General features: G+C 37.3%; 1 protein-coding gene and 1 non-coding gene across 5 annotated transcripts in view; both read left to right on the top strand.

The window, feature by feature from the left end:
- SCFD2 (sec1 family domain containing 2) overlaps positions 1 to 27,165 on the top strand; it is a 556,166-nt gene that overhangs the window by 94,495 nt on the left and 434,506 nt on the right. For all 4 annotated transcript variants that reach the window (XM_031664454.1, XM_031664453.1, XM_017958819.3 and 1 more), the window contains exon 4: positions 18,587 to 18,762. In XM_031664454.1, coding sequence (XP_031520314.1) covers positions 18,587 to 18,762 — 176 coding nt within the window. The remainder of the gene's footprint in view (positions 1 to 18,586; positions 18,763 to 27,165) is intronic.
- On the top strand, positions 26,210 to 26,316 carry LOC116274408. Its single transcript, XR_004183012.1, has one exon. It is a non-coding gene; the product is annotated as a U6 spliceosomal RNA (small nuclear RNA).

Below are 27,165 nucleotides of genomic sequence, written 5' to 3'. Positions count from 1 at the left end.
ATGGTGGTTTGCTGCACCTATCAACTTGTCTTCTAGGTTTTAAGCCCCACATATATTATGTATTTGTCCTAATGCTCTCCCTCCCCTCCCCACCAACCCCTGACAGGCCCCGGTGTATGATGTTCCCCACAACATTTTCTTTATCCAGTCTATCATTGATGGACATTTGGTTGATTCCATGTCTTTGCTCTTGTGAATAGTGCTGCAATGAACATACACATGCATGTATCTTTACAATAGAATGATTTATATTCCTTTGGGTATATACCCAGTAATGTGATTGCTGGGTCAAATGGTATTTCTGGTTCTAGGTCTTTGAGGAATTGCCACACTGCCTTCCACAATGGTTGAACTAAATTACACTCCCACCAAGAGTGTAAAAGTGTTCCTTTTTCTCTGCAGCCTCACCAACATCTGTTGTTTCTTGACTTTTTAATAATTGCCATTCTACTGGCATGAGATTGTATCTCATTGTGGTTTTGATTTGCATTTCTCTAATAATCAGTGATGATGACCTTTTATTCATATGTTTGTTGGCTGCACGTATGTCTTCTTTTGAGAAATGTCTGTTAATGTGTTTTGCCCTGTTTTTAATGCAGTTGTTTGTTTTTTTCTTGTAAATTTGTTTAATTTCCTTGTAGACTCTATACATTAGACCTTTGCCAGATAGATAGATTGCAAAAATTTTCTCTCATTCTGTAGATTGTCTGTTTGCTCTGATGATAGTTACTTTTGCTGTGCAGAAGCTCTTTAGTTTAATTAGATCCCATTTGTCTATTTTTGCTTTTGTTGCAATTGCTTTTGACGTTTTCATCATGAAATCTTTGCCCATGCCTATGTGCTGAATGGTATTGCCTAGATTTTCTTCTATGGTTTTTATAGTTTTGGGTCTTTAATTCATTTAGAGTTAATTTTTATATAAGGCATAAGGAAGTGGTCTGGTTTCAGTTTTCTGCATATGGCTAGCCAGTTTTCCCCATATGACTAGCCAGTTTTCCCAGCACCATTTGTTAAATAGGGAATCCTTTTCCCATTGCTTGGTTTTGTCAGGTTTGTCAAACATCAGCTGGTTGCAGATGTGTGGTCTTATTTCTGAGTTGTCTATTCTTTTCTACTGGTCTATGTGTCTGTTTTGGTACCAGTACCATGCTGTTTTGGTTACTGTAGCCTTGTAGTATAGTTTGAAGTTGGGTAGCGTGATGCCTCCAGCTTTGTTCTTTTTGCTCAAGATTGTCTTGGCTATATGGGCTCTTTTTTGGTTCCATATGAATTTTAAAATAGTTTTTTTTTTTCTAATTCTATAAAGAATATCAATGGTAGTTTAAGGTAGAATAGCACTGAATCTGTAGATTACTTTGCGTAGTATAGTCATTTTCATGATATTGATTCTTCCTATCCATGAGCATGGAATGTTTTTCCATTCGTTTGTGTCCTCTGATTTCCTTGAGCAGTGATTTGTAGTTCTCCTTGAAGAGGTCCTTCGCTTCCCTTGTTAGCTATATTTCTATTTATTTTATTCTCTTTGTAGCAGTTGTAAATGGGAGTTCACTTATGATTTGGCTTTCTGCTTGTCTGTTGTTAGTGTAAAAGAATGCTTGTGAGTTTTGATTTGCATATGTTAAGGTAACCTTACATGCCAGGGATAAATTTCACTTTTTCATGATGTATAATCTTTATGATGTTTTCTTGAATTCGTTTGCTAATATTTTATTAAGGATTTTTACATCAATGTGTATCAGAGATATTGACCTGCAGTTCTGTTTTCTTGCAGTGTCTTTAGTTTAGATATTAAGGAGATACTGTCCTTATAAAATATGTTGGGAAGTATTCCCTTTAGCTCTAATTTTTTTGTGTGGGCTTAAGAGGTATTGGTAATAATTCTTCCTTGACTCATAGAATTCAGCCATGAAGCCATCTAGTTCTGGGCTTTTCTTTGTTGGAAGGTTTTAAATTTCGTTTCAGTCTCTTTATTTGTTATTGGTCTGTTCAAACTTTCAATTGCTTATTATTCAATTTTGCTATGTTACATGTCTTAAGAAATTTATCAGTTTCCTCTAGGTTATCCAACTCGTTGGCATGTGATTGTTCATAATAGTACCTTATGATTCCTTTATTTTCTGAAGTGTCTGTAGTAATGTCTCTACTTTCATTTGTGATTTTGTTTATTTTTGTCTTCTCTTTTTTTTCTGAATTAATCTAGCTAGGCATTTGTCAATTTTGTTTATTTTTCCATCCTTTAAAAAATTATTTTCCATGGTTTTTCTGTTCTGTATTTATTTCTATTCTGATCTTTATTATTTCCTTCTTTCTGCTAACTTTGGATTTAGTTTGTTCTTTAGTTACTTGAGGTGTAATGTTAGGCTATTTATTTGGGATCTTCTTTTTGAGATAGGTGTTTATTGCTATAAACTCTCCCCTTAGAACTGCTATTGCTTCACCTATAGGGTAAGATATATTTTGTTTCCATTGTTGTTTGTCTCAAGATATTTTTAAATTTTTCTTTTGATTTCTTTCTTGACCCATGTTTGTGTAGGAGCATATTGTGTAATTTTCACATATTTGTGATTTTTTTTCAATATTTCTCCTATTACTGATTTCTGGTTTCTCACCATTGTGGTTAGAAACAATACTTGATATGATTGTGATCTTCTTAAATTTCTTAAGACCTATACTGTGGCCTCACATATAGTGTATCTTGGAGCATGTTTTATGTGTGCTAAAGAATATTATTCTGTTGCCGTTAGATGGAAAGTTCTATATAAATCTATTAGGTCCATTTGGTGTAAAGAGCAGTTCAAGTCCAATATTTCCTTATTAATTTTTGGGGTGGTTGACTTACCCATTGTACAAACGGGAGTATTGAACTCTTATTATTGTATTGCTATCTATTTATTCTTCATGACTGTTAATATTTGTTTTATATATTTAGGTGCTCCAATGTTGGGTGCATATATATTTACAATTGTTATATCCTCTTGATGAATTGACCTCTTTAACATTAAATATTAACCTTTGTCTCTTGTAACAGTTTTTGACTTGAAGTCTATTTTATCTAAGTATAGCTCTCCTTGCGTTTTTTTTTTTTTTTTTTTTTTTGGTTGCTTTTTACAGAAAATGTCTTCTTCCTTCCCTTTGCTTTCAGCCTGTGTCCTTAAAGCTAAAATGGGTCTTTTATGGGGAGCATAGAGTTTGATCTTGTTGTAGTTGTTGTTTTCCATTCAGCCACTCTATATCTTCTGATTGGTGACTTTAATCCGTTTATATTTATATTTAAGATTATTATTGATAGGCAAGGGTTTACTATTGCCATTCTGTTGTTTTCTGGTTGTTTTTTAGATCATTTTTCCTTTTTTCCTCTCTTATTGTTTGCTTCTGTGATTTAGTAGTTTTCTTTAGTACTAAGCTTTGATTCCTTTTCTTTTTCTCATTTGTGTATCTGTCATAGTTTTCTGCTCTGTAGTTATCTTTTATCTTGAGGCTTACATAAAACATCTTGCTGTCATAATAGACCATTTTTGTTTTGTTTTTGTTTTTGTTTTTTTTTTGAGAAGAGTTTCACTCTTGTTGCCCAGGCTGGAGTACAATGGTGCCATCTCAGCTCACTGCAGCCTCTGTCTCCCAGGTTCAAGCAATTCTCCTGCCTCAGCCTCCTGAGTAGCTGGGATTACAAGTGCCTGCCACCACACCTGGCTAAGTTTTTGTATTTTTATTAGAGACAGGATTTCACCACATTGGTCAGACTGGTCTTCAACTCCTGACCTCAGGGGATCCACCTGCCTTGGCCTCCCAAAGTGCTGGGATTACAGGCATGAGTGACTACGCCCAGTCAGACCATTTGTTTTAACTTGATAACAGTTTAACTTTGGTCACATAAAAGTAATCTGGACTTTTACTCCCCACCCCCCACAATTTATATTTTTGATGTCAGAATTTGCATCTTTTAATGTTGTGTATTTCTTAACAAGTTGGTGTAACTATTTTTGTTGAATATTTTGACTTTTAACTTTCATAGTAGAAATTTGAAATATTTACACACCACCATTATAGTAATGGCATATTTTGAATTTGAATTATTTACCTCTACCAGTGAGTTTTATACTTTGATATGTTTTTGTGATAGTAATTGTCCTTTCACTTCCAATTGAAGAACTTTCCTAAGCATTTCTTGTGAGGCTGGTTTAGTAATGATGAATTCCCTCAGCTTTTGCTTATCTGGGGAAAATTTTATTTCTCCTTCATTGCTGAAGGAAAGCTTTGCTGGGTGTAGTATTCTTTGCTAACAGGTTTTTTTTTTTTTTTTTTCCATTTCTTTCCTTTCAGCACTTTGAACATATCATCCCATTAGCTCCTTGCCTGCAAGGTTTCTGTTTAGAAAATCACTGGTAATCTAACGGGGATTCCCTTATATGTCACTTGATTCTTTTCTTTTGTTGCTTTTACAATTGTTTTTGTTTTCGTAGTGTGCCTTGTTTAGGTCCTTTTCAGACTGAACCTTTTTGGGGACTTTGTATCATGGATCTAGATGTCCAAATCTTTGCTAATACTTCAGAGATTTTCAGTAATTATTTCATCAAATAAGCTTCTATGCTTTTCTCCATTGCTTATCCTTCTGGAATTACCATAATGAGAATATTTGTATGCTGCATGCTACTCTACCCACAGCTCTAAACTCTTTTTCAATATTTTTTCTTTTGTTTCCTCTGACTGATTTATTTCAAAAGAACTGTCTTCAAGCTCACAGATTCTTTCTTCTGCTTGATCTGGTCTGCTATTGAAGTTCTCAATTATTTCTTTACATTTTTTATATTTTATTATTATTTTAGAGACAGGGTCTTGCTGTGTTGCCCAGGCTGGTCTTGAACTCTTGGGCTAAAGCAATCCTCCTGCCTTGGCCTCCCAAAGTGGTGGGATTGCAGGCATGACTTACCATGCCCAGCCCAATTATATTTTTTTAATTCTCTGCAGCTCCAAGATATCTGGTCCTTTTTTATGATTTTTATCTCTGTTGAATTTCTAATTCAGATCATGAATTATTTTCTGGTTTAATTGAATTGTCTATTTGTATTCTCTTTTATCTTGCTAAGTCTCTTTAAGATTATTATTTTGAATTTCTTTTTAGGCAATTCATAAATTTCCATTGTTTTTGGAAGTCAATTATTGGAGAACAATTGTGTTCCTTTGGTGGTGTCATGTTTACTTGCTTTTTAAATGTTTTTGTGTCCCTATGGTGATGTCTGTGTATCTGGTAGAATGGTTGTCTCTTCCCAATTTATAAGTGGCTTTTGTAGGGAAAGACTTTCACCTGCGGGTTAGTTTTAGGGTGTTACTTGTGCAGGGTGCATTGACTCTGGTTCTGGGCGGGTACAGACTCTGTGTAGCTTCTTCAGCTGTGATCAGTGTGTCAGTGATGATTATAGGTGTCTCAGTGGCCTAGGCTGCAGGAGTTTTTGGCAACAGTGGTGGCACTGTAGGTTAGGATTCCCAGTGGTAAGGGTAGGGGTTTTTCTGTTCCTTTTTTTCCCACAGTTCGGAGAGTTAGCTGAGCGTATCCTTCTTGGTGCCAGGTCTGACATGGTCCACAGGCAGTGATAATAGTACTGCGTTCTAGGGCACAGGTGGTTGGAGTGGCTATGGAGCTGGGGTTCAGAGCTCAGTGTTTTGCTGAACTGCTGTGACACCTGTGATGTGGGCACAGGTTCACTAACTGAAGCACAGTTAGATGAAGCTCTCCTACAAAGTTGGGGATTGAGTCTGAGGCACTCCCCAGTAGCTTAGACCTAGGGGACAGGTTTATGTCTGTGACTCTGGTCCTAGGGATCAGGGCACAGAGCTGGCATGGCACCAGGGAAGAAGGGGTGTTCTAGAAGGTCATACCCTGGGGAGCAGAGCACATCTGAAATTTGGATTCCAGAGCCAACAGGGCACAGTAGCTACCCAGGCACTAGGAGAGAGAGAATACCACATAGTGGTGACTCTGGACTCTGGGATGCTGGGACGTGGTAGTGACATCGGCTCTGTGAGGCCAAGTGCAGTAGCACCAAGGGCCCAGGAATGGGGGCACACAACCGTGGCTGTGTTTCAGAGTTCAAGGAGCAAGGCAACAATGACTCAACTTCACAGAGAGGCAGGGTACCTCAACAGCTCAGACTTCAAAGGGCTAGTCCACATCCAGGGAGGCGGGGTGCTGTGACTGTTTGGCCCAGAGGGGGGTGCCACAGCTCAGCCAAAGCTCTATTTCCCTTGGGACAGGGTACCACATTTTCTCAGGTGCCTGGGAGCATAGCTGCTCTGCTGGGCCAGGGCCCTGGTTTCCTTTATCAGCTAGGGAGCATGGGGTATATGACTGCTCTGCTGTGTGGGAGCTCCAGGTCCTTGGGGAGTGAGGTACTGGGAGATGGTGGACCTCTACTGGGACCAGGTTCTAGGTCCCAAAGGGTGGGATGCTGGGGGGCCCTGTGGTTTTGCTGAAGTCTGGATTCCAGTCCCTGGGGGTTAGAACATATACCTACTCTGCTGGACTAGGATTTTGTGTCCCTGAGAGGCTGGGTGCTGCATCAGCTTAGGCATCAGGGTGCATGGCTGCTCCACTAGGCTGAAGCTCAGATTTCTGGGGGTCAAGGCACCAGATTGGCTCAGGTGCCAGGAGTGTGAGTATTCCCCTGGGCGAGGCTCTTAGTAGCCTGGGAATGGGGCACGCACCGCAGGAGCTGGGATCCAGGAGATGGAGTGCCCCTTAGGGAGCTTTACTTCAGCAGGGTGCAAGCTTCAGTGGTTTGGCTAGGGAATGCTCTGCTTCTGTGTATGTGAATATGGTACAGTGATGGCAAAGCCTCAGGGATGATGGGATGCAGTGGCTACTCTTCCCCCAGAGAAGGATGCACTCTAGTAGAGGCTCTAGTTTCAAGATGGTATTGTGCAAAGCATCTTGGGCCACAGGGTTGTGGGGAGGTGGTGGGACAGAATGTGGGTTCTTTTTCTGAAGTAGTACAGCCATGTGACCTCCAGGAAGCTCCCTAACTGGGTTCATGACCTGTGAGGACTGCAGTGTTCTCTGGTAGCAAAGATTGCAGATATCTACAGTGGTGATAGGGGCTGCTGGAGGCCTCCAGCTTACCCTTTCCCCTCAAGGAAAAGACCATTCTAGTTCTGAGCAGATCCCAGCCAGGGGAATGGGGAGGTGAAGGCAAGGTGTTTCTTTATGTGCCATCCTCTGAGTTTTTGTGCCCCACATGGTTTCCACCACTCCCTTGCTGTACTGTACTTCAGCATTCTCCTTTAGTCATTCTGCTTGAATGTTAGTTTTTTTTTTTATTGTTTTGGTTCTTTTTTGTTGGAGAGATGAACATTAGGCAACTCTAGTCAGCCATCTTGCTTATCAGTCTTCTTAAATTTTCTCAATATAAGGGATCCTCAACATGATAATATGGCTAGCAGCTTTTAAATCCTGAGAGAATGATATGGGGAGAAGGCCCATGGCTGTAGGTGGGAATTTATTTAGAGGTACCCTTAAGAGCAGAAATTCCTTTCCAAGTTAGAGTGGATCCACCAAGAAAATGGTTTCCCTGGTGGCCTGGTAATTTGCCCCTGCAAAACAGAGGTAATCTACCTATTATCTGCTGCGCTATCTGCTGAGTTTATAAATGTTGAGGCACTGTTTAAATTAGCCTCAAGAAGGCTGCATTTCCAAAGAAAGCTAAACCGTAAATGTTTCTGGTGGTTTTATATTTCACTGTTTTGTATAACTTCGGAGAGAGCTATTTATTTTCTGTTCATGACTCCGAATCCTGCAGCAGTTGTACCTTATTCCATAGTAGCCTTGAAATAGATTTTTCAGCAGATTTCTGAATTTTAAACCCATTTGATCGAATTGATTCATATAATTAAAGTGCTCTTTTCACATTAATTTCTTATTTTACCTTTGTAATGCTGTAGAGCTAAAAAAATTGTATAACAAGAAACCTATACTACTTAAAGGATGTCCCAGAAAACCTTCAATATTTATGGTGCTATTAAAATGGACATCAATTCCCAGCTGGACTTTATCCAACTTTCACTATACGGTTGGCTGTATATATAGTCCTCCAAATCCCTGTGGGAGAAGATTTATAATTCCTTCCCTCTTCCCCCTTTAATAAGTTGTTTCAGTATCTGATAGTCATTATGAGCAGGATTTTTTTTCTTATGGCTGACTTAAATATGCATGTTAACCATATTTCTTTCTCATTTAAACCCCATTGAGGTAAGAAGTAAGGAGTTATTATTTCTCTTCTATTTCTTTATCTGTTGAAAGACAATGCTTTGTGTGTTGTACAAATACTGATAGTAATAAAGTCAAATTTCCCAGAGAAAAAGATACATCCGTCTGTTGTACATGAGACATATTGTTTTGTGTCAGAACATAGACAATATTTCAAAAGTTATACTAGCACAAGCTTCTAGAAAATTCAGATGACAACATATATAAAATAAAAAATGAATGTACACTTCCTCTCTTCCCTGCCCCCACCATCCTGTTCTTCAAAGTAACCTTTTTTCTTAAATTAGTGTCTTGCCTTTCCAACTTTTTTCTATATAATAAGGTAAGAAAGTAAGTAGATAAACAAATAAACAAACAATTAAAAAAGGTGCATATTAATAGTATGGCAATGTGGCAATGTGTTTTCTCTTGTGATTTTTTTTTTCTTTCACTCATTAGACTTTTGTCTACCCAGCATAAAATACCATGAAGGAAACTTATCAGTCATACATTACATTATGCATGTAATGCATCATTACATGCATATTTTAAAATTATTTTAAGTTATGTTAAAGCAAATGTAACTGGCCAACATGGTGAAACCCTGTCTCTACTAAAAAAAAAAAAAAATACAAAAATTAGCTGGGTGTGGTGGTGGGCACCTGTAATCCCAGCTTCTTGGGAGGCTGAGGCATGAGAATCACTTGAACCTGGGAGGCGGAGGTTGCAGTGAGCTGAGATTGCACCATTGCACTCCAGCCTGGCTACAAACTGAGACTCTGCCTTAAAAAAAAAAAAAGTAAAATGTGTGAGGATATTGGTACAACCATGGAAAACTGACAGTATCAAGGAAAACTGATATTCACCCACCCAATAGTTCCATACCTGTGTATATATCCAATAGAAACAAATGATTATGTCCACTGAAAGGCATGTCTTAGAATGTTCATAGCATTAGTATTTATGATGGCCCCAGACTCTAAAACCTAAATATGTTTTAACAGTAGAATTGATTAAAAAAAACTGTTATAGTCATATAGAGTAGTAAAACACATAAACAAACAAACAAACAAAAAATGAGATTTTGGAACAAAAGAAGCCAGACAAGAAAGAATACATTATGTAGGATTCCATTTATATTAAGTTTAAAACTAGACAAAAAATGGTCTGTTGTGTTTGCCTTTAGGAGGAGATTATCAAGTGGGTAAGTATACAAGGGAGTCTTCTAGAGTGCTTGACATATTCTATATCTTGCTCTGGTTGGTGAGTACATGGATATATACATACGTAAAAATTATTTGAACCGTATACTTAAGGTTCATGTGCTTTATGTAGGTTATACTCCTCACTATTCACCTCTGTTATCCCTGAGGCTTCTGAGGCTGGAGTAGCTCATGCTTTTTCTTCTGGGCAGGTAGCTCCTTCTGTGGTCAGAGCCCTTTCACATATTCCAAGCAAAGCCTCTTATGGAGGTGGGAGTTGATTTTTGTTGTTTGTTTTCCTCCATAAATTCATACTCATCCATCACTCTTTCACTATCTAGAAATTTGTACTTCATTAAATTAAAAAAACCACACATGATGATAGTTTTACTATATTAAAAAAACAGAGTTCAATTATTGCTGAATTTACTTGAATATTATCATTTCTGTTGTTTTTTCATTTCCTGGTATAGCTAAGTACAGTTATGCCTTTTAGCTGGAAATTTTGTTCAGCTGAAATTCTAATATGTATAGATATATAAAATCTTTTTTATTTGGGTATGGGGTTTCTTTTTAGGCTAATAAAAATGTTTTGAAATTATATCACACTGATGGTTGTACAACTCTGTGAATATACCAAAAATCACTGAATTATATACTTTAAGGGGGGAATTTTATAGTATGTAAGTTATATCTCAATAAAGCTGTTTTAAAAAAGGCTCTTGGATATTAAAGATATCATTGTGAAAATAAAATATTTAACCAAAAACTTCAGCCAGTAGTTTAAAGATAAATCAAGAAAATCTCCTAAAATGTAGGAACAAAGGAGAGAGAAGAGAATATAGAAAGAAATGTAGAAGAAAAGATCAGAGAAAAGACAAACATACAGAAGCAATCTAGAAGGCCCATGAACTATTAATAGTTTCAAAAGACAGAGAGCAATTAGCATGAAAGAATGTGAAACTTTCCCAAAATACAGAAGGAAACTGTATTCAAATTAAATAGGTTTACTGAGAAGCAAGTAGAAAGAATTAAAAAACCCCATAACAAACCTGTACCTCTACCCCGAACCTAAAATAAAAGTTTGAAAAAGCTCTAAATTAGACACAATCACTGTGAATCTTCAAAGTACAGGAGAATGGAATTGTTATACAGTTTATGGTGTTGTAAACACTACTGATTGATTTTGAACTTTTAGAATCAAACTACAGAAAAAGCACCAAATACTTTAGTAAAACCATAATTTATTATGGTTATGGAATGAAATAGAAATGCTATCAATCTTGACCAGGAAAAATACAAATACTGATAATTTAAAAGGTGAAAGAGGGAAAGAAGAAATAAAGAGAAGGGCAAGGGACTTAATATCCTCTACTAAGAACATGGACAGCTATAAGATCTCGCTGAGTTGACAGAACAAAACAGAAAGCTAAAATAGATAATGTGAGTTCCAGAGATAACCAACAGGTGAGGGGAAAAGGTGTTGAAATCTTTTGTCTGCTTATAGACTATTTCAGTGATCTTCTTGAGTGCATTTCTACCCCTTTTTATTCCTTTTTATCATTCTGATGCATCTCCTGCGGAGCCAATATAAACACATGTGCTCGGGGTAGCCTCTTGTCTTTTGCATATTATTTACGGAACTCGTAAGCCATCTGGCATACTCAAGATTCTGTTTCTCTTGTGTCAGCTGTTGAATTAACATTTGAAGTTTTCTTTCATGGTGCTGTGTACTAACCAATAGTTTAATCTTAGTAAAGTTCCACCCCTGTCTATATATCAGCAGGGGTATTTTTTGCTATGATATATATGCATTTCTGAAAAACTTGGGTTTTGCATCACATACTAGGAATCAGGGCTCATGGTATCAGCAGGAGCCCATTCAAAAATCTATGCAACCTTGTAATCAGAGCACTTACAAAAACATTAAGACTCTTGATAAAAATATTAGCACAGTTAAAAAGACATGCTAAATTTCTATAAATCAGTGTTACAGCATATATGGAACTTTATGTGAGCAAAAGAGTTTACGGTAGCTCATTGGAAGGTGTAAGAGGAGTTGAGGTTGTTTAGGAAGTCAAAAGCAAAATGCATTGGAGATCAGGTCGAATCAAACAGGAATCACTTTCAAAACAGGGCGCATGGCCAGCAGAGCCAAGAGGAAAAGCAAGGATGAATGGGTGCTTCATAGGGTACTCAATTCCTCTTGTAGCTTGGTGTGTTCAGTTGTGCTCATTTACTTTGTGTTTAGCTGCCGTCTTTGGTAGCACAAAATATTAAAATAATGGGGAAAAAATCTCACATGAACAGATGTGACTTTTGAATAATATTGACATAATTCCTGTTTGCCAGTTGTGTATGAACTAATAAACCAGAGTTTTAGCAGAATATATTATATTTAAGTATTCTAATATACATTGCCTTTATTGTATTAGAAAATGATTGAAAAGGAGAAAAATGAAGTGCTGACATTAGATTTCTAAGAATGCATGTCTTAAAACATATACATCTGTTTATTCAAATTCTACCCACTGGATTTTCATTCATCTTTGCAGAATTGAATGAATAAAAAACAGGCAATGACGATATGACTGTTTCTTATGTCAAGGGTTTTACAATTTTTTATTTGCTAAATATGCTATTCTAGACAAAATTTCATTGTTTCTTTTTTTTTTTTTTTTAAAGACAGAGTTTTCCTCTGTCGCCCAGGCTGGAGTGCAATGGTACAATCTTGGCTCACTGCAACCTCTTTCTCCTGGGCTCAGACAATTCTCGTGCCTTAGTCTCCTGAGTAGCTGGGATTACAGGCATATGATACTGTGTCTGGCTAATTTTTGTACTTCCAGTAGAGATGGGGTTTCGCCATGTTGGCCAGACTTGTCTCAAACTCCTGGCCTCAAGTAATATGCCTGCCTCAACCTCCCAAAGTGCTGGGATTACAGGGGTGAGCCACCGCGCCCGGCCTCTAGACAAAATTTTATGTGTTGGTTGCTTTTTCCCATCATAACAGTTTTGCCATTAAATCAAGTCTGACAGAATGACTATGATAAAATAGTCATTGTTTTAAGAGTGCCAATAAAGAATTATATATGTGTAAATATTTTAAATATATTTTACCTGCCAGAAAACAGATTGAGAAATCCATAATTTGGCAAATATGTGCAGTAATTGGAAGAATAGCTTCTGATGTGGTTAGGCTTTGTGTCCCTACCCAAATCTCATTTTAAATTGTAATCCCCATAATCCCCAGGGAGAGACCAGGTGGAGGTAATTGTATCATGGGGGCAGTTTTCCCAATGCTGTACTGGTGATAGTGAGTGAGTTCTCACAAGATATGATGGTTTTATAAGGGGCTGTTGCCTCTTTGCTACTCATTTTCCTCTCTCCTCCCACCTTGTGAAGGTGGACATGTTTGCTTTTCTTCTGCCATGATTGTAAGTTTCCTGAGCCCTCCTCAGTCATGCAGAACTGTGAGACCATTAAACCTCTTTCCTTTATAAATTACCTAGTCTCGGGTATTTCTTTATAGCAGTGTGAGAATGGACTAATACAGCTTCATAATGCATTTGAATTCAGTTGAATTCAATATTGTAAGAATCACAGAGAATATTGACATAATATGAAATCCTTTTGTTTTCTAAATCTGTAACCTGTTACCCGAGATAAATTGATATTTTAATAACAGTTTTGAAAATGTATAGAATTGATGTTTGATGAGGTTTTGTGTTTTTCTCTTAGCTAAATTGAAACCAAAACTTGTTTCTCTTTCTTAAAAGTGAAATAAGGGCCAGGTATGGTGGCTTACACCTGTAATCCCAGCACTTTGGGAGGTGGGAGGATTGCTTGAGGCCAGGAGTTTGATACTAACCTGGGCAACATAACAAGACCTTGCATCTGTAAAGAAAAAAAAAAAGAAGAAGAAAAAGAAAGCCTAACTGAAAATCACATTTCAAAAAGTTGCTATATATTTATACAGTCTTAATATGAAATAACCTTTGTTTTATGGCTTTTAAAATGTGTTGTAAAGCCTTGTGGGTTGACATTTTTAGATAACCATGTATATCTGTCTGTCAAGGGTTTTGTTTGTTGTTTTTGTAAGGTGAAGTATGAATAAATGTTCTGTCCATTATTTTTTCAACACTTGTCTAGTTGCTTGCTGTTTTAGTTTATATAAACCAAGAAATTTTACTTCAGTGGTTAGTTAATTAGTTGATTTCCATTTGCTTTTGGTAAGGTTATGGTTAAATTTAAAATTTTTTAAAATGTCACTGGCCTTTTTTTTTTTGAGCATCTGTGTGAATTACTTTTTTTGTTAAGTTCCAGTTAGCCTCTCAGGGATTTTTAGGAAAAAGAAAATCTGTTGTCATGATTTATACCTAACAAAGGATTAGTGGCATGAGTGTGTAAAAACAGACATACAAAGGGGAATAGAACAGAGTAGAAAAGGTGAATAACTACTAAATCCACAAGAAATACGAGATAGTGTGGTGTTGATATTTTCTATTAGGAGATATACTCATTTGTTCCTTTAGATCACATGCCTTATATGAGAAGGTGACGTTACATAAAGATGGTAGCTGAGTCTGGGTCTCAGCTAGGAAATGCTGAGTGGATAAAAAATTTGACTTTTTTTTTTTTTTTTTTTTTTTTGAGATGGAGGCTTGCTCTGTCACCCAGGCTGGAGTGCGGTGACACGATCTCGGCTCACTGCAACTGCCACTTCCCAGGTTCAAGTGATTCTTCTGCCTCAGCCTCCTGAGTAGCTGGGACTACAAGTGAGCACCACCATGCCCAGCTAACTTTTCTATTTCTTTCTTTTTTATTTATTTATTATTTATTTTTTTTGAGACGGAGTCTCACTCTGCCTGCCAGGCTGGAGTGTAGTGGTGCGAACTCGGCTCACTGCAACCTCCGCCCTCCGGGTTGAAGTGATTCTCCTGCCTCAGCCTTCCCAGTAGCTGGGACTACAGGCACCCACCACCATGCCTGGCTAATTTTTGAATTTTTAGTAGAGTCGGGGTTTCACCATGTTGGTCAGGCTGGTCTCCAACTCTGGACCTCAAGTGATCCACCTGCCTCAGCCTCCCAAAGTGCTGGGATTACAGGCGTGAGCCACTGCGCCTGGTGAGGACTGTGTTTTTTGTTTGTTTGTTTGTTTGTTTTTTGAGATGGAGTCTGCTTCTGTCACTCAGGCTGGAGTGCAGTGGCCCGATCTCGGCTCACTGCAAGCTCCACCTCCCAGGTTCACGCCATTCTCCTGCCTCAGCCTCCCGAGTAGCTGGGACTACAGGTGCCCACCATCAAGCCCGGCTAATTTTTTTGTATTTTTAGTACAGATGGGGTTTCACCATGTTAGCTAGGATGGTCTCGATCTCCTGACCTCGTGATCCGCCCGCCTTGGCCTCCCAAACCGTAAGTGTTGGGATTACAGGCATGAGCCACCGCGCCAGGCCTGGACTGTGTTTTTTAATCGAAGACACTTTTATCTTTAAAATGAACGAACGGTTATTACAATAGAAATATAAGCCGATCCTCTGATGGCTTCCTCTGGTGATTCCCATTTCCTGGAGTCTCTCTAAAACATAGTTACAGTACAAATGAATTGTATATATTTTGAATCTATTTAATTCCTCTTCTTTCAGTTGAGGAGATGGAGTTGGAGGGGTAGGCAGTTTTCATATCATGTAGAGCCTTTCACACCTTCAAGATATTTTGTATTTTTCTTTAGCAGTGCTTATCATGATTAAGTAACTCTTTGTATGGTCATTAAATGAATGTTTGTCTTGATAGACTAAGTTCTGTGTGTTTAGGAGCCACACTGCCATCACCTGCAGTACAGTGTTTATATAAATAAATGGAGCTCATGGCAATTTCTTAAGTTTCTTAAGTTTGAAACCATTTTGTCTGAAAATTTGTTTAATATAATAGGTGTCAGAGAATATCATTTCTTAATTAGTCATTTGCACAAAAGGTCCCCATCCCTTAAGAGAGAATGACACGTAAGAGGCTGAATTAATTAGGAGATCATCTTTATTTGTTGGCTACAAATGTAGGGATTTTTGTCTGGATTTGTTCACGGATTTATTCCTAGAAACAGGAATAGTGCCTGTTACAGAAATATATATTGAATCTATGAATCAATAAAAGTGCATGACGTTCACAACTCAGTAATAAGAAAACAAATAACCTAATTAAAAAATGAGCAAAAGATTTGACCAGCCACTTCAGCAAAATAGATATAGGATGGCAAAAAACACACGTGAAAAGATGCTTAATATCATTAGTCATTAGGAAAATGAAATTTAAAACCACGATGAGATACTGCTACACATCTGTTAGAATGGCTAAAATAAAAATAGCTGACAAAACCAAGTGTTGGTGAAGTTGTAAAACAACTAAAACTCTCATATGTTGCTGGTGGTACAGCCCACTTTGGAAATCAGTTTGCCAAATTCTTATAAAATTAAACATGCACTTAAACTAAATACTGCATGTTCTCACTTACAAGTGGGAGCTAAATGATGGGAACACATGGACACAAAGAGGGGAACGGCCGATATTGGAGCTTACTTGAGGGTGGAGGGTAGGAGGAAGGAGAGGATCAGAAAAAATAACTAGTAGGTACTAAACGTAGTACCTGGGTGACAAAATATTCTGTACCACAAATCCCCATGACATGAGTTTACCTATATAACAAACCTGCACATGTACCTCTAAACCTAAAATAAAAATTAAAAAAGTAACTAAATGGGACTATAAATGTAGATGTGGATCAGTACCAAGAAGTTTTTTTTTTTTTTCCACAAACCCCTAAGTGTCTGATTTCCACTCAAGTCTTTTAAACTCGTTTTATGTTGCTACGTAGTAGAGGTCTTTTATTTTCCACTTTTTAATGTACCTAAAAAGCATGAACCCTGCATTTCAATGGACTGTATCATATGCTTTTTTGCTAAAAAACTTTTTCATCAAACACAATTACATTGTTCAGTTTTGTTGTAAACTTAACATAAGATGCACTGTTGATTTGCTTTCTGATATATTTGAGAAGAGTGATAAAATAAAGCTTAAAAACTGAAAAAGAATTAAAAGTAAGCAGATACTTAGCATCTGACCTAGAAACCTACTCCTAGAAATTTGCCTAAAGGAAAATGAGACATATGTATACACACACAAAAACCTGTACACAGATGTTTGTGAAGGCTTTATTCATGATTTCTAAAAAATTGAAAACAATCCAAATACTCATTAACTAGTGAATAGATAAATAAATGGCTAAACTATGATACATCCACACAATGAAATATCACTCAGCAAGAAAAAGAAAAAGCAGCAACATGGATGAATCTCAAATACATTATGATTCATCGAAAGAAACCAAACTCAAATGGCTACATACTATGTGATTCCATTTATATGACACTCTAGAAAGGCAAAACTGAGATGGAAATCAGATATAAACACAGGTAAGGGTTCGTCAACCAACAGGGCTGGAATTGGGGAAAGTGAATGGACTACCAAGAAGGGGAGCTGTTTGGAATGATGGGAATGTTCTGTATTTTGACTGTGACAGTAGTATCCAACCATATCCATTTGTCAATATTCATAGAACTGTACACTAGAAAAGGGTGAATGTTCCTGTATGTAGAAAATACCTTAATAAACCTGATAAAGAAATCAAAGTATTTATGAGGTCTTTTTTCTATGAGTACTTCAGCAAGCAAATTGTTAGCTTGCTGCTTTGAGAATCAGGAGCAAACCCATGCTTTACCAAGGGACTAAAGATACTCGTGAGACTCACTCTCCTACTTATCATTCCCACTGTTCTTTTTCTTTAAATGCTTACCCTGATAAACTGGTAATGAAGAACTTAAACATTCTTAATCTCTTCAAAAAATTAATGAAAAGATAGAAAGATATGTTGTAGGCTTTTGAGTTTCATGTGGCGAGGTCTTTACTTTTAGCAAAAACCATTTATTAAGTAATATCTGCCATTTAGCACTGGGTAAGACATTGTGTTCTTAGCACGTCAGGCAGGGCTAGTAGACGCAGCACAAGCCTCGTTTGCTACCTCAAGGAGTTGCCATGAGAATCAGTAAAGGGTGTGTTTGTGTAAGCACTGTGTAAATTGCTAAATAAATGCAGGTGGTTTCATTGCCAAATATTTAAAAACCTAGGTATAACAAGCAAATAAACTTGGATTTCAGTATCAAAGAACAACCCACAAACATGGCGTGGGTGAAACATAGGAATGAATTACTTGGCTTACATCTATGTTTGGCCCCAGTGCCTTCTTGCCTGGTGGGGAGTATCTGGTGTCCAGGAGCTTTGCACATAGCATGGAGGAATGGCAGGAATGAAATTTCATAGACTGGAGAGTGGGAGGAGACTCAGTGGAAAGACTGCTACCGGCAAAACTTGGAGTTAGGGGCTCTGAAGGAGTGAATCCTCAACAGTTTGTGTGTTTGTAGATGTACGTGTGTTTTGTACAGTCTCTGTCCTTTTATGAAGTGGACTCTCTTGTTCTAAATGTAGGTGACCATTGTAGCAAATGTGCTGTTACCCACACCAAACTTTTCTTCTGATACCTCCTCTTCCAGTGGTTTTGCCACCCTAGTTCTTGATACATTTTTGTTCCGTGTAACTGCTTTTATCCTCATGAATATTGTCATGAACTCACTGATATCAGTGGTAAAGTTTTAGGTACAGTCATAACCTGTTTCTCATCTTCTTTTATGTATATACACACACAATTAGAAATCATACCTTTTTCCCTCTTAGATTGCTATGTCATATGTCATAAAGAGGTACTCCAAGTTGAGCTCAACAAATATTTATTTATATGACTATTTGAAAACTTATTTACAGAGTATTACATAATGATAAAATGAATTCTACTAGCAATATGACCTTGACCAGATCCTTAACTAACATCCCGGTTTCTTTACTTGCAAAATGCAAGTATTAATAATAGTACCAATATTGCTCTTTTCACTATATAGTTGTAAGAATCACAATAGCTTAGGAAAGCTTGTAGTCAACTCTGATGTTCTGCCCAAATACAAGACAGTGGTATTATTAATGGAATCCTTCTCATTATTTGTACTATTCCCAGAAAGGGGTACACTGATAAATTCTTATGTTTTTCCAGGGAGAGTCACACCAGGACAGCTCATGTCCTATATTCAGCTCTTCAAGAACAACCTCAAAGCTCTAATGAATCACTGTGGGCTCCTCCAGCTTGGGCTGGCCACAGCTCAAACGTTGAAACACCCGCAGACTGCCAAGTGGGACAACTTTCTCGCTTTTGAAAGACTCCTTCTTCAGGTATGTTGCTGTGGGTACTTCGTGGGATCTTAATAATTAATGTTTTGATTTCCAGGGAAAAACTTTGACATTTATTATAGCCTTAGTAATAAATCATATTGTTGACATGTGCCCTGCTTCATATTCTCTAAGTGCCCCTGAGTTAAAGTTCAAGTAGAAACTTTTTTCACACCTGTTTAAAAAAATATTTTGACAGTAATGTCTTTGGCTTCTCATTCAATACTAAGGATGTTTTTTGAGCATTGAACTAACCTCTGGAAACCTCTTTCAATTTTATGCCATTTGGACCTTTCTCGCTCTTCATGGTGTCTTTATTTGATTCTTGCTACTTTTTCTGTAACATATTACTACTATTCACATTTCCTCTGACATTACCTAGTTTCTAGTCCTTAAGCAACACATAGCATGTGCCTTAAAATGGCGTTTAGTAAAAAATGAAGGAAGTGATCTCCATTTGTAGTGTTTATACAGATATCTGTATGTGGGATAGGAACTTTTCATGACTGATGAAATATTTTCATGGGAAACTTTTCAAAAAATATGTAGTATGTATTTTTTAAAATTATAAAGTAGTTTTTAAAATTATACAGTACTTTACAAAGGGATAGAGGATTATAAAGCATAAATGTACTAAAACGACGAGGATCTGTAAACTTTCCACATAGACTCAATATGATTTATCATTATTTTCATATCTATCATGGATCCTTTTTCATTAAAGAAATAAAACTAGAGATAAAGTTGAAGCATTCTTGATACTATATAACCATCTCTAATTTGATTTTCCTTTTTCTTTCCCTAGAGATAATTACAAGCTCAATTCGTTGTTTTTACATTTTTATTAAATATTTACTTTTTCATAAATAATATAGAGCATTTATGCTATAGGTTTTAATTTTACATAAGTGATGTTATACTATAAATATCCCTAAATAGCTTGCTTTTTTCTCTCAAGGTTCTATTTTTAAGATAATCCAAAGTGATGGGCTAGGTGCAGTGGCTCATGCCTATAATCCCAGCACTTTGGGAGGCCGAGATGGGCGGATCACTTGAGGTCAGGAGTTCGAGACCAGCCTGGCCAACATGGCAAAATCCTGTCTCTACTGAAAATATAAAAATTAGCTGGGTGTGGTGGTGGTCATCTATACTCAGGAAGCTACTCGGGAGGCTTAGGCAGGAGAACTTCTTGAACCTGGGAGGTGGAGGTTGCATTGAGCTGAGATTGTGCCACTGCACTTAAACCTGGGTGACAGAGGGACACTCCATCTCAAAAATAAATAAATAAATAAATAAATAAAGTGATGTATGTAGATCTAGCTCATTCCTTTAAACCACATCATAAATATACAATTTATTTATGCAATCTCTACTGATGTTTAGTTAGGCTGTTGCATTTGTGCCCGTGTGTGTGTGTGTGTGTGTGTGTGTGTGTGTGTGTGTGTGGTGTGTATGTATGTGAGATTAGGAAGAATTATGCAGTGAATACTCTGGGATATGTCTCCTGTTATATATTGTTGAGTTTACCAAAGATTGCCAAAAATGTTGAACCAGGTAAGGCTAAAAGCTGTGTCCTCTTCAGGATGTCAATGAGCTCCCTTCATTATCCCAGAATGTCTAAAATGTCACAAACATACATCAAGAGGCAGAAGAAGGAGCTTATTTCTTCATTATGTATTTTTCCTATCAAGGCAAAAAGAAAAAAAGAAAACTTTCTGAATCCTTAGTGATGGCTATGAGCCTTACCTCCAAATATCTTGTTTTGTGAGATGATAATTTTTGTTTAAGGTGATTGGTTTTCTGTTATTTGGAGCCAAAACACTCATCTTTTTCCCGTTAATATGTAATATACTAAGATCCCAAATAAAAGTGGTTTATTCCCAGTTTTTAGTTTGTTCTAGTTGTCAGTTTATCCATCACAGTGCTTTTAAATCATATATTCAGTTTTATGCTTTTATTCATGAGTATTTTAAGGATTTTAATGCCATTATGAATTGAATTTTTAAAATTTAATTTTCCAGTTTATTGTTGGCATGTAGGAATATATTGACTTGTGAATAGTGATCATGGATCCAACACTTTGCATTTTGTGATGATACTTGTTTTCTTATTTCTGGTTGTTATTCATTGATTGTCCTGGGTCTTCTGTGTGGGCAAGAATATTATCTGTGAATAAAGTCAGTTTTGTTTCTTCGTTTCCACACTTGATACCAAGTGTCTTTCATAGTGCATTGACCAGGCATACTAGGCCCTTTTTCAGTAAGAGTCATGCTAACAGGCATCTTCATCTTATTCCTGACTTTATTTTTATTTTGTTTTATTTTTTTTTTTTTGAGAAGGAGTCTGGCTCTGTGGCCCGGGCTGGAGTGCAGTGGCCAGATCTCAGCTCACTGCAAGCTCCGCCTTCTGGGTTTACGCCATTCTCCTGCCTCAGCCTCCCGAGTAGCTGGGAACACAGACGCCCGCCACCTCGCCCGGCTAGTTTTTTGTACTTTTTAGTAGAGACGGGGTTTCACCGTGTTAGCCAGGATGGTCTCGATCTCCTGACCTCGTGATCCGCCCGTCTCGGCCTCCCAAAGTGCTGGGATTACAGGCTTGAGCCACCGCGCCCGGCTTATTCCTGACTTTAAAGAAAATATTCCAAAAAGATTTTGTTTTGTTTTTAATCAGACTGAGGAAGTTTCTTCCTAATCCTAGTTTGCTGTTGTTTTTTTTTTTTTTTTAGTGATGCATTAGTGTTGCATTTTGTTTAATGCAGATTACTAATTTTTTAAATGACTATATAGTTTTTCTCCCTTAATCTGTTAATGTGGTGAATTGTGTTTATAACTTTTTTAATGCTAAATAATCTTCATTGCATTCCTGGGATTAATTCAACTTGTTCTCACACACACATACACTCACACATGTAAACATATGCACACACACACATACAAATTGCTGGATTTAGTTTACTAATATTTTCCATAGAAATTTGCATTTATGCTCATAGGTGAAATTAGGATTTTTTTTTCTTTCTTTTTTTGAGACAGATCTTGCTCTGTCACCCAGGTTGGAGTGCAGTGGCGTGATCTCAGTTGACTGCAGCCTCCACCTCCCGGGTTCAAGTGATTTTCCCATGTCAGCCTCCTGAATAGCTGGAATTACAGGTGTGTGCCGCCACGTCTAGCTAATTTTTGTATGTAGAGATGGGATTTCGCCACGTTGGCCATGCTGGTCTCAAACTTCTGACCTCAAGTGATCTGTCTGCCTTGGCCTCCCAAAGTGTTGGGATTATAGGCATGAGCCACTGCACCTGGCCTATATTTTTTTCTTTATTGTTCTGCCATGGTCTTGTTTTCCAAAAAAGATTATAATAGTTTGGTAAAGTCGATTAGGGTGAGTTTTCTTTTTCTATTTTCTATTTGTTTAAAAAAGGAATTATCAGTTACTTAAAAGTAAAATATTTCCAAAAAATAACCTGAACCTATCGCTTTGTTGTTGATATTTATAATTATAATAATAATAATATAAGTAATAATAATCAAGTGATTCAAAACTATAATTTCTTCAATTCTTTATCGCTTTGATTTATCTTCTGTCGGAGATGATTTTAAATTACTCACAATGATTGTGAATTTACCAATTATACCATTTTAAAACATATTTCTATCTCTATCACTGTCATTATGTCTGTCTTCATTAAAAACTATGAGCTCATATTGCTTTCATAGTTCTTTTTCTTCTTTTTCTGAGACAGGGTCTCACTCTGTCACCCAGATTGAGTGCAGTGGCATGATCACCACTCAGTGTAGCCTCGACATGCTGGACTCAAGTGATCCTCCCACCTCAGCCTCCTGAATACAGGAGTGCACTAGCACTCCTGGCTCATTTTTATTTTTTATTTTTTGTAGAAATGGGATCTTTCTATGTTGCCCAGGCTGGTCTCAAACTCCTAGACTCAAGTGCTTCTCCCACCTCAGCCTACCAAAATGTTGGGATTACAGGCGTGAGCCACTGCATCTGGTTTAATATCATAGCTCTAACCTAATAGCACATGGTTCATTCTAGTTTTCCCCCTTTCCATAGTTGTACCTCCCTTCTCTGACAGTGAGGAACTTATCTCCCATTATCCTCGACATATTTAATTACTTTATCAGTCCCCACTGTGTGTAACTAATCTTCCAGTAGAGCTGCTGCCCCGTGGCGTGGATGCCTCCTCACCTCACCTGGGCTCTCTCTTCCTGCTCCAGGTCATGGCCAAGCCCACACGGATGTTCTCTCTCACTTCATACAGAGGTACCCTTGTGGAAACCTCCCCATAGGGATGCTCTTCCACCTCTATTGAGCTCTGACATCTCTGTGCTGCCCCTACCTCTGCCTTCTTCATAGAGGCCCTCCTCAGGCCTCTCAGGTTCCAGCACCCCACACTAAGCCCACACTGTGGCTCCTAAGGCACAGATGCCCTCCTCATTCTGCAGGCTCTGACACTTTGTGCCGAGTCACTACCATTGCTACTGCCCTCTTTGGCCACCCTCACCTGCTTAGTGACCTACACTGCATCCTGGGATGTTGTTATCCCTCAACCTCCACCTGGATACCTTTCTCACCTGCTTTGGTTCTGACAACCCATGCAGGGCTGCTGCTGCATTCTCCCCTCTCCTCCAGCCTCCCCATCCCTTCGAGATGTCCTCTTTATTCCACTTGGGTCCTGGTAGTCGTGTGGACACCATCCTTACCTTGCTCAGGTTCTGATCCCCTGCCATGGATCCTCACTTCCACCACCTTCCACCTGGATGCCCTTTCCATCCCCTTGGATTCCAACAACCCCTGCGAGACTCTCCCACCCCGATGCACTAATGCCCGCCTCACCTGGCTCTGGCTCTGACACCATGCCCTGGGCTACCATTGTCTCCCCTGTGGACACCCTCTTTATACTCATGGGCTCTGATAACCTGCCCAAAGCCACTATTGTGACCTCCTTCATTCCCCCTGCCCTACCGTATGGACAATCTGTTCACCCTGCTGCTGTCTATATCATATGTCCTCTAAAGTGAGCCCCGCTACAAAATCTCATAAAATTGGTTCAAAACAAGGCTATGCAGAGGTTTTCTCCTGAGAATGATAATCTTTCTAGATAAGCTTACTAAAGGTTTCTGAAGAAACTTGACATATTAATTCTAAGCCGTTTTTTATTTGTAATTACTATTTGGAATCTTTTGTTCCATATTAGACTCTTAGACTATTAGATGTGATCATGGTAATTGGTGTGGTTCTTTCAACAACTAAAGAAAGAGTTGAAAGACTGAGGAACCCCAGGCATAGTGCTACACATCTGTAGTTTCAGGTACTCAGGAGGCTGAAGTAGGAGGATGACTCGAAGTCAGGAATTTGAGGCTGCAGTGGCCTGTGAATAGCCACTGCGCTCCAGCCTGGCAATATAGAGAGACCCCCTTGCCTCTGCCCAATCTCTTAAATAAATAAATGAGTAAGATTGGGGAAAAGAAGTAAACATTTAAAATACTAAAATCCTACTCCTAGCATAATTGCATATCACCCTGACCAGTACTGTGTTCTCAGTCACTTCTGGGTCTTTACAAGTTAGGGTTTTAGCATAGGCGAATGTATAAACTGATCATCGGAATGCTCTTGGTTTATGAACGTGCTTACTTTACGTAGTATATACTCATTCATTAGTTTAACAAGTAATAATATATGGGCAGCTGCCCCTTTTACAGACTTTGGTTTGAAAATAGGGCATTTGTGTTTATTTTGAGCGTGAGGACAACCTTTCGTTTTTCCCCAAGGGCTTGAGAGCCACCAAGAAATTTCAGCTAATGTTGAGAATTGTTTATTTTTTGGGAGACTCATTCCCACCACTTTCTACCAGGCCTCCATCACTGAAATGTCAATGTTTACTTTATGGTAACGTTACTTTAAGTAACGTTATAGACAACCTTAGTTAAAAAAAAGAAATCGGTCTTATAAATCTATAATTAAAAATAGGTTACTGCATTTCTTCTACTTACAGTGGTTTTGGTGATCTAACGACTAGTCAGCAAGAGACCTGAGGACTATTTGTAAGATTTGTGTTGGACTTACACTCCTGGAAACAATAGATTTATACATTTAATTTCTAAAGATAATATTATCTGCTCAAAAGAGAAACCTTTTTGAGTATTATTGGGGAAAATCTAGTATTTGTTAGCAGTGAGTACAATTTGAAAAGCCGAAGGAGATAAAACATCTTCATGACTCCTTTTTTCTCTTGCTGGGTCCAATATCACAGACAGTGTTTTAGGCATTGAATACATGTGTGCTAGTTATAAAATAATTCTGATTTTGCTTCAAATTTAAAGTGTAGAAAAGAACAAGTTTAAACTGATCATGGATATGTTTATGATTCAATTAGTGTTTTCACAAAGTAGCTTTGCCTTCTTTTAATTAAAGTACAAATTCATTTAATTTGGTGAAAGGGTATAAAGTATGAAGAATTTCTTTCTTGTAATATAGCAAGAGAGTTTGGCTTAGTTTCCTCATCTAAAGATAAATAAAATATCTACCTCATAGTGTTATTGTCAGGATTGACTGAGATTATATGTGTATTAATACATAACTAATTAATACATAGCTAAGAATAAAGTATCTATCTCGTAGTGTTATTGTCAGGATTGAGTGAGACTATATGTGTATTAATACATAACTAAGTACAGTAAATCCTCAATAAATAGTCATTATTTATTCCTTCAGCTGGGTCAAAAATATTACAAATGCGGTCTTATTTTATGTGAAGAATGCCTTTAATATATTCTCACCTAGATTTTGGTTTCCTAAATTAAAATTTATTAAGGAAGAATGAGTTTGTCACTTAGAAAAATGTTACTATCTTTTTATATTTACTGTTTGATAATGTTTGACAGTATTTTTCTTTAAATCTTGATTTAAAGCCCACTTTTTCTGCAGTGGATGACTGAAGTTTTTATGCTAGTCATCACAAGAAAAAAGCTTTTTTTCCCATTAAAAATTTATTGGCCAGACCTAGTGGCTCACACCTGCAATCCTAAGGCAGGAGGATTACTTGAGGCCAGGAGTTCAAGACCAGTCTGGGCAACATAGTGAGACTTTGTCTGTACTAAAAATGAAAAAAAAAAAAAAATAGCTTGGTATGGTGGTGCATGCCTGTGGTCCCAGGTACTCAGGAGGCTGAGGCAGGAGGATCACTTGAGCCCAAGAGGTCAAAGCTGCAGCGAGCCGTAATTGCACCACTACATTCCAGCCTCGGTGACCCTGTCTCAAAAAAAAAAAAAAAAAGGGAAAAGGAAAAATAAAACAGTTATTTTATAGGTATGTTTATACCACTTATTATAAAACTGTAACAATAACTAGTGCTTGAACTTCAAAGAGAATGAAACAATTGACCTTTTTGTCAAAATTACATAGCAAATAAATAACCCTTTAAATTGTGCCTTAGGCGCTTTCTTTGGCAGCACATATACTAAAATTGGAATGATACAGAAAAGATTAGCATGGCTTCTGCACAAGGATGACATGCAAATTCGTGAAGCATTTCACATTTTTAAAATCTAGAATAAAAGTAAAAATTAAAGAAAAATTGTGCATTAACAAACCCATTATGATTTTTTAAGCCTTATACTTTTTCTGCTTGTCTTAAACAATGGCATGGTGTATTGGTGTGAGTGGTAATAATAATAATAATAAATATAATCCTCATTGGATTCAGAGAACTTTGAAACCCCAGAAAAGATTTTATGAGATAAAATCAAGGTATCATAAAGTGAGAACATTGAAAAGTAATATGTATTCTTGAACGCTGCCCAACATCTGATTTTCTCTCTATAAAATCACTGAAGAGTAATACAAGGAAAAAAACCTTTTATTGACTATAACTTATTGTGGCAATAAAATGATAGCAAACTGTGTATTAAGGAAGCAGCTGTGTTTAAACTTCCTACTTCCTAAACGTATACTTTATAAAAATATGTATGTAATATATCCATCTCCAGTTATTTCTTTAGGTAGAATGTATACTTTAAATTAAAACAATCCAGCTTAGAAAATGGTTTTTAAATAAAATATAAATGAGTTATAAAGCCATTCAAGATAATTGAGGTAAAATATAGCTTTAGTTTAAAATTTTATCTCTTTGCAATAAAAAATAGGCATCTATTTTATTGGCTGCCAAAGTAGTTTTTAATAGGTAGGATTGTTTTATAAAAATATGTTGAATGTTAGACAGTATCTTTCTATAGCCAGTCAAGTTTACCTAAGCTAAGTAATAGTATATCTGCTAATTTTATAATAAATTGGCAGATTCTACTTTCTAAGTCCTCTAGTGCCTCTACTAGCTCTCACGCCATATGGCTTGGCTTGGAAATATGATGGCTCATTTTAGTGCTGTTCCTGACT

Source organism: Papio anubis, chromosome 3 (assembly GCF_008728515.1).
Source record: "Papio anubis isolate 15944 chromosome 3, Panubis1.0, whole genome shotgun sequence".
In the NCBI taxonomy this organism is placed as follows: domain Eukaryota; kingdom Metazoa; phylum Chordata; class Mammalia; order Primates; family Cercopithecidae; genus Papio; species Papio anubis.
This window is presented reverse-complemented; position numbering and strand designations above follow the sequence as displayed.